This window comes from Staurois parvus, unplaced genomic scaffold (assembly GCF_062004578.1).
Source record: "Staurois parvus isolate SC_StPar_1 unplaced genomic scaffold, SC_StPar_1.0 ptg000118l, whole genome shotgun sequence".
NCBI lineage: Eukaryota > Metazoa > Chordata > Amphibia > Anura > Ranidae > Staurois > Staurois parvus.
The window spans coordinates 4,252,640-4,261,644 of NW_028317914.1; the positions used below are offsets into that span (position 1 = coordinate 4,252,640).

General features: G+C 41.7%; 1 protein-coding gene across 2 annotated transcripts in view; it reads left to right on the forward strand.

The window, feature by feature from the left end:
* ASAP2 (ArfGAP with SH3 domain, ankyrin repeat and PH domain 2) overlaps positions 1-3,212 on the forward strand; it is a 326,350-nt gene extending 323,138 nt beyond the window's left edge. For both annotated transcript variants that reach the window (XM_089672021.1, XM_089672023.1), the window contains one exon: positions 2,583-3,212. In XM_089672021.1, coding sequence (XP_089528147.1) covers positions 2,583-2,657 — 75 coding nt within the window. In that variant the 3' untranslated portion in view covers positions 2,658-3,212. The remainder of the gene's footprint in view (positions 1-2,582) is intronic.
* Positions 3,213-9,005: the final 5,793 nt, after the last annotated feature.

Here is a 9,005-nt window from a genome sequence, read left to right on the forward strand (position 1 = left end):
ATACTGGAGAGTTTAATAAAAGACCACATAGATGAGTTCTTGCTGGAAAAATATATTTTAAGCAACAGACAGCATGGATTCATGAAAGACAGAAGTCAAACAAATCTGATTTCTTTTTATGAGGAGGTGAGCAAAACCTTGGACAGAGGGTTGGTGGTGGACGTGGTATACTTGGATTTTGCAAAAGCGTTTGACACAGTTCTCCACACACGGCTAATGTATAAGGTAAAGTCTACAGGCTTGGAAAAATCTGTATGTAAATGGATAGAAAACTGGCTAAAATATCGTAAAGAACCGAATTCAGAGAGTAGTGGTTAATGATTCATACTCTGAATGGTCTGGGGTCATCAGTGGTGTACCCCAAGGTTCAGTGTTGGGACCCTTACTTTTTAATATATTTATAAATGATATAGGGTCTGGGATTACAAATCCCATTTCAGTCTTTGCAGATGACACCAAGCTGTGCAGTGGAATAACGTCCTTACAGGATGTCTCCAACTTACAAGCCGACCTCAATACACTGTTTAATTGGGCAACTATGTGGCAAATGAGGTTTAATGTTGATAAATGTAAGGTTATGCACTTGGGGGCCAAGAATATGCATGCATCATACATACTAGGGGGGGGGGGTACAACTGGGGGAATCAATGGTGGGGAAGGATCTGCGAGCTCTGGTAGATCACAAGCTTAATAATGGCATGCAATGCCAAGCTGCGGTTTCTAAAGTGAGCAAAATCCTCTCTTGTATTAAAAGAGGTATAGACTCCAGAGAGAGATATCATATTACCCCGGTACAAATCATTAGTAAGACCTCATCTGGAATATGCAGTTCAGTTTTGGGCACCAATTCACAAAAAGAACATTGGGGAACTGGAGAAAGTACAGAGAAGGGCAACCAAACTGATAAGAGACATGGAGGAGCTCAGCTATGAGGGAAGATTAGAGGAACTGAATTTATACATGTTGATCATATCCCCCCTTAATCTCCTCTTCTCAAGTGAGAATAAATACATCAGTGGTTTATATAGTGAACTCGGTGTAGAGTTATTCACCCTGAGGTTATCACAGAGGACAAGGGGGCACTCTTTACATCTGGAGGAAAAGAAATTTAATCTCCAAACAGGGAAAGGTTTCTTCACAGTAAGAGCTGTGAAAATGTGGAATAGATTCCTTCAAGAGTTGGTTCTGGCCAGCTCAGTAGATTGTATTAAAAAAAAAAGGCCTGGATTGTTTCTTAGATACACAGAATATAACTGGATACTAACACTTATAGGTAAGGTTGATCAAGGGAATATCCGATTTGCCTCTTGGGAGATCAGGAAGGATTTTTTTTTCCTAGCAGGAGCAAATTGGATCATGCTTTGCTGGGTTTTTTTTGCCTTCCTCTGAATCAACTGTGGGTGTAGGATTGTAACTTGTTTTTTTTTTAATGGTTGAATTGGATGGACTTTTGTCTTTTTCCAGCCAGACTAACTATGTAACCAGATATGTATACTGACAATTATTATACAGCATTTTCTTTCAGCTTTTAGATCCTGCGTTTAAGTTGTGCAAATGCTGTATGCATGTAATGGTGAAACATTTACAAGCGCACAGCATGATTGCATTTTGTTTGTTAGGACACAGCCAGCCACTTAGGGCTAACGTGTAAATGTCAAGTGTGAAAATAGTGGCTCATATTTTCATATTGGAAGGGGGCAGCCAATATGCTGATACACATTCAATGTGTTCAATCTATCAGACACTTTGAGATTGATTTAGTAAAACTGGAGTGTGTAAAATCTGGTGCAGCTCTGATTGAAAACCAATCGGCTTCCAGGTGTTTTCGTCAAAGCTTAATTGAACAATCTGAAGTTAGAAGCCAATTGGCTACCATGCACAGCTACATTCTCCAGTTTTAGTAAATCAACTGCTTGATGTCCATTTTTTGTTTTCCATGCTGCTGAATGCAGCAGTACAAGACTGCCTGGCGACAGCGGTGTGAATGGACACACGTGTACATACCACTGCGTACATAGAACTAGACACTATGCGAAGCATTTTTCATGCCCCTATGAATGAGGCCCTAAGAAAAATACATCCTTTCCAGCACTGCCCCACACAGCATGCAGGTTTACTGCACTGTTAGGCTTCATTCCCCCCAGGAGAGACCTGATGCTAGATGACCTCATTCAACTCCATGTGTATGAACCAAAAACATTGACCTTCCCCTTGGAGCACATCGTAAGGTGTCCTGGCCCACAAGAGGATGCTGCAGAGAATGCACTTTCTGCAACTTTTGGGACTTGACAACTATCGGAGAAAGAAGAGGACTCATGTAATGGACTCAAACAAAGACACCTGGGAAAAAAGGTATGTATACAGATTAAAAAAAAAAAGGGTTGCTGCTTCAAGGGGGCTTTGAGCCAGTGCAGGACCCGAGAAGAAGAGGCTCTGGGCAAACCATTGCGCAGAGTAGGCAAGTATAACATGTTTGCTATTTTAATATTAATAATAAAAAAAAACTTACAACCACTATATTACTACATTTAGTGGGAATATGATTGTCCTGGACTCATCTTGTATCTATATCTACTTTACAGATTGGACATATAGATGGTGAGCCATCAAGACGAGGTGCGTTTCCTGTGTCCTTTGTACACTTCTTTGTAGAATAAGCCATCCAGAACTACGAGGGCCTATGTTTCTATGTCCAGCTGAGCAGAGGACGCCATAGAAAATATTGAAGAAATAGAGCCACGCACCATGACTGCCAGCTGAACTCTTACCTCTGTTCATTACCTTTACAGACTCCTGCTGTCAGAGGTACAGAGGAGAGGCTTTTGCCGAGACTCCCACTTCAGTGTATATTTATTGTTCCTGTATGGAAGTTTGTTGCCAATCGGATGTAGATATTCTTGTTGAACTCTAGAGATTTCTGCAGTCTTAAACTCCCAGAATCTTTTATATGACCCTGACTTTCTATGATTAATGGTTTAGTAACGGTGTCTCTGTCCATAGATCCCACTCCTTGTTAAAGAGGAACTGAAATACATTGCGGGGCAATGCACTATAAACTCATCTGCAGCTAATGGGTTAACAACTCTTAGGGGAAAAAATGTTTTTCTATATAATTAACTTTACTTTTTTATGGAACTAATCGTTTAGCTCTGTGTGATTTGCTAATAAATAACCAGACAAATCGAATAAACCTTCATGCTGCCTACTTTGAATTTAGAGTGGCCATTCATATTTTTGAGTCATTTCTTGTATTAAATCTGAAGATACAAACTAATGCAGTTCTCATTCAATACAATATCAGTTTTCCACCTTTTACACCAATGTAAAAACTGCTGATGTTCTAATGGTGGAGCAGACTGAAGCTGCCTCATATTCTGTCATTAATGGTGCAAGCTCTTCCTGTGGGCAGCCTTGGAAGACCACACATCTCACTGAGAGCAGTCAGCTTTCTTGGACGTACTGTTGTGGGTGTCAGACTAGTAGTGTCAGCATGAAGATCTAATCTCAACTCATCTGGTGAACTGCTCATTGACTTCCCTGTCATCTTATATGGTCTGCAAATGGAGCTTTCTATGCACTTACCGGTAATGTGATCTCATATAGAGCATTTTTTCTTCAAGCACTAATAGCACAATAAAGCCTTCTTAAAACAGAAGATATTCACACATTTAATTCCAACACATATTCCAGAAAGATTATTACTCATTTCAGTACAGTGGCCATAGCGTTGAAAACATTGCTTTTTGCCCCCTCTGGCCAGTCATATGTCCAGAACCGTTGGCTATAATATCAGGCTATATTTTCACTATACATCAAGACAAATCAGAGGACAGTTGAAATCTGGACTGTTCTACAGCACAGGGTCCCGTTACCTGTCCAGCTGACTCTGTATCGGGACTACCCTCATACCTTCAATACGTATGCATATCAGGTGTGATTCACCTGATGTTTTTAGTTATTGCATACTCATTTTGAAAAGTACTTTCTACTGTAAGCATGAATTATTTCTTAATGGCATTTCTTTGTCATCTGGGGGAGGAGCTGTCCCAGCTAAAGCACACCCTCCTGCCTGCATGCCTCAGCTAAGTGCAGATGGATCCCAAGAAGTATGTTACTTTTCTTTTTTTTTTACCCTTACTCATTATGAATGCTGCTAGAAATGCTAGGGGGATGTTTTTCAACAAAATAAAGCATGGAAACATGGATGGGTGAGCTTAGCTTTAAATATTAAAAGTGGAACTTTAGTCAGAAAATTAAGTTCTGCTAGATCTGTTCAGATTGACCCCTTTTGCAGATATAGCTATATTAAATATAAGTGCCTATACTGTTTAAAATCCAGTAATACACTGTCTCACCCTGTTTTGCACATGCTCAGTTGCTGATTCTCAGCACTGTGCCTAAAGTCAGAGCAACTAGAGGCCGATCAGCTGACTGCTTTCAAATTTACTGTTGTTGAAGGGGGAAGAAAGCAACAGGAATGACACAGGCTGTACGGAGGGAATCCAGATTAGGGACAGAGAGAAAAGAAAAGCAGGAGAGGTGACAGGACAAACTGCTGCTAGGGAGACAGGAAAGAGTTAAATTTACAAGGATAGTGTCTTGTCTTATCTCCCTGATCTTCTCTCCTCTGTCCTTCATCAGCTGCTGTACTTCAGCACTGCAAGGCTTGGTTCACACTCCTATGACTTAGGATCTGACTTGTGAGACCCAAAGTCGCAGGGCATGTGAAGTTAAATGTATCTCTATGAGATCCATTCCAAATGACACTGCCAAAGTCGCTGTGACTTCACAAAAGGTGTCTGCCCTACTTTGATATGACTTTTACACTCTCTGGCACTGAAGTTGTATTAAAATCAGATCAAAGTCACATCAAATTCAGACTCCAAAGTTGCACTGAAAATCATGCTACTTTGGAGATGGCTAGTGTGAACTGAGCCTAAAGCTTCTGTCAGCCGTCCTCTCTATAACTGAGCCAAGGCTGTAAATGTAATTACAGAAAGCAGCATATAGATTTTGAGAACAAGGAGAGGGAAAGCGTTTCCAATAAGGCTGTGACTGTTCTGGGCTTCAACAAAATGGCAGCCTTCAGCAAGAAGAAACCTGAGCAATCCTGCAGGTAATATACAGCACACAATTTTGGCAGAATAATGAAAACTGTTCGCATTTTCAGTTTGTGGTGCTCAGATACAGTTGAGCTCTACTTTAATGCAAAATTGCTATAAAATACAGATTGGAAAAACCTGTCCATTCATCCATAACCTCCTTTGTAGAATTGTGTTCTATATACCAGAGGTTCTCAACATGTGGAACCTCAGAACCCACATTTGTCCTTGGTCATTAAGTCACGACCCAAAAATTATTTCATTTCCGAAACAAACATAATTTATTCCACAAATCAGCTTGTACAGCATTCTACAATGTACATCATTTTACATAATAATTTTAAATAGTCTAAAGTGTTTTATTATTTTAACCACTTGCCTACAGGGCTCTTATACCCCCTTCGTGCCCAAGCCAGTTTTCCGCTTTCAGCGCTGTTGCACGTTGAATGACAATTGCGCAGTCATACAATATTATACCCATATGAAATTTTTATCATTTTTTTTCCACACAAATAGAGCTTTCTTTTGGTGGTCTTTAATCACCACTGCATGTTTTATTTTTTTGCGCCATAAACAAAAAAAGCAAAACATTTGAAAAAAAAAATAACTTTTTCTTTTTGTTTCTATTATAAAATTTTGAAAACAGGTCATTTTTCTCCTTCACTGATGTGCGTTGAAGAGGTGGCACGGATAGGCGGCACTAATAGGGTGCAGTGATATGCAGCAATGACTGGCGCCACTGCTGGCCACTTATGTTCGCAACTGCAGGGCACTGATGATCAGTGCTGATCTCCTGTGTGACAGCTGAGAGTTATGGGCAGTACTTTCCTCACACTGACAGCGTGAGGAAAGTGCTGCCGATAACTGGCAACTGTATTTACTCGGTGATCTGTTGTGTCATTGGATACAGTTGATCACGTAGTAAAAGGCTGCTGTCATTGGACTTTTACTTCATCACATGATCAGCTGTGTCCGTAGGACACAGAGATCGCCAGGGGCTCCTGGGAGGGCGTCAGATGACACCCTCCCAGAACTGGGTAACTACACTGTAGCTGTCATTCGGCTATAGCGTGGTTACCAAGTGGTTGAAAGCATACATAAAATAACAAAAATCCACCAATACCCCCTAACTTTAAGCAATGTCCCATTAAGCTGAGCAATGCCTCCTCTACCTCTCACAGGCACACCAATTTAAGAGTATTAATGTCTTCGGTGGCTTTTTAAATAAATATAGTTTGTGTGGTATTTCATTCACTCCTTCAATCCCTCCTTCCATGCCCTGCTTTAGCCCACCCTTTCATGCTCCCCTACCTTTCACCTTTTATGCTCTCTCCTTATCCCCCTTTACTATCCACCATCACCCCCTTTTCTTGATCTCCCCTTTCATGGTTTCCTTCAGTCCCCCCCCCCCCCCAAATCACCATCGCATTCCTGTTTTCTTTCACTCCTTTCAAAATGCACTCTGCACAACCCAGGAAAAGTACCTAGCAGAGTAATTCCCTAGCTTCCAGTGGTGCTTTTCTTCCCTCCTGTGTGGCTGGCTGGAGGGAAGTGTAGGTATATGTCATTTCCTCCCAGTGCTGCCACGGAGGAAGAAGGAATCAATGCGTGGGCTGTGGGACCACTTTGTAAGTGCAATGTGCACACCACCTTAATTGCATGGACTGGCCGCAATAATACAAATAATAAGGCCAGCTGTAGTTGTGGTCCGGGCCGTCTTAACATTCTAAATTGGTGCAGGCAGCAGTTTTTATTAAGCTATGTTATCAAGGCACCGAACGTTTTATTGGGGCATTAGAGAAGCCAGGGGGGAACTTTCCCTGCAGCCCAGTCCTCCCCTGGTTGCAACCCATGTTTGGGTCACAACCAATTACTTGGCTATATACCATTGTTATCTCATAGATTTCCTGTGCCTGCTGTAGTCATAACAGAGGGATTTTAAAGGAATTATTAAGTTTCTATATGCAGAAATAATTTTAAACACCAAAAGGGTTGATTGAATTTTAATGAGTCATTCTGTGTATTTAATATGCTGAAGGTGGAGGGTACACCAGCAAAGAAAAAAAAAAAAAGTACACAAAAGCTTTATTTCTGCAAACATTCTTTTGTTCAGTGAAGGACTAGACTCAGAATTCAAAATAAGCATTTTATTTATTTTTAAATCCACATAATTCAGAATAAATATTTGTGACCTTATATTAAGAGACATACGGCAAATAAAATGACTGCAGAAAGGTGAGACTTGAGTATTTTACAACTCACTCAAGAATCACCCTATAGAGCAAAGCGGCATAATTCTCACATCTTTCTGGTTGTGTAGGATAATTTTTATTTTTTTCATAGAGAGATGCTAGTTTAGTTGTTGCTTTCCGTCACTGCCTACGTCATGAAGATAACAATTTGCTCCCGATTCACTTGTGAGTCAGTGGACAAGGCAGCGCTCGGGAAGGGTCAAAAAAATGTGATATCTGGACATACTGGAAGCAACCAGGCTTTGCAATCAACTTTGGCATATTAGGAACTAACGACCTTATGGAGATTAGCCATGCAAAGTGTAATGATGCACCCTGATACATATTGGTCCAACTCATAAAGTGGCTTCCTTTACCACTGTGATGAAAGTCATTTACAATCAAACTACTACTATACAGTTATACCATTCAGGGCCAGCTCACACCAGAATGTGGTTTGAGAAACTGTCTCTGCATTTCCTGCACTGTGTTAGAGCACTGGACTTGCGATCTGTAGTGGGTGTTAGTGCAATGTAAAAGACACCCCAAACACAGGTCACAAATGTAGTGCGTTTGCCTGCACTGGATTGCACAGTATACAACTACCATGTGATCCAGTTGCGCTGCATTTTGTAAAGTAGCGCATGCATTGCTTTTGCTGTGGTCCAGTGCAATTTCAGTCTATTCAAATGATTGGGCTGAAATTGCATGTGAATCACAAGGGAATGCACAGCATGGTCCTGTGCGATTCATGGTGTGAACCGGCCCTCAGTACAAGAAGGCCCTGCTTAGGAGAACTCACAATCTAAAGGGAGGGGCACGTGATACAAAAAGCATTAACTGAGGGACGAGCTGATTGAGAAAATACAATGTTTTTAATTTAAAGCAGAACTCCACACAAAAGGGGAAGTTCCACTTTAAGTAATGGTCCCCCGCTCCCTGTGAGGAATTGGCACCTTTGGTACTTAATTTTGAAAGGTACTCGCTCCCACTTCCACTGCGATCACCTAGGCTAGTGGCAGGCACCCTTAAAGAGGAGAAGATCTACCTGAACAAAATGAGAAGTCAAAGATCACCGGGTACAGTGTCGCCTCCTCACACCAGATTTAAACCTCCAATTGCCATACTATTGTGTTACAATCATGTGCACTGCACAGCAATCATGGGTTTAAATCGGGTGGTATGGAGGCAACATATTGCCTCCTCATACCCTGCCAAACACACTTGGATCGCTTTTAAGAGGAGCAGCAGTGCTTGCTGCACTTGAGAATGAGCCCTTAGTTGCATTTGCAGTTGAGTCAGTTTTAGCACCCCCCCCCCCTCCTTACCCCCTTAGCTGCTGAGGCAGCAGCCAAAAAGGTGTACATATCACCTAGCAGGAATTAAGGCCCCTATTGCTTTTGGTGGGTGCTACCGCCTGCCAATCGTGACCCATTCAAGTAAATGGGGCCACTCTGCAAGCACCCCACAGCTTCATGCTTCTACAGGGTCCAAGGGGTTAAAGCAGGTGGTGAGAAAGCAACACAATGCTGCCTGCTTTAACCCCTTGTTTGCTGTACTGCACAAGGTTGTGAGGCACTTGCAAAGCATGACCCATTCAAGTGGATGAGGCCTCTGCAAGTCCTACACCCACCAACCATGACAGGGTGTATAACTCCTGCTGCCACATGTG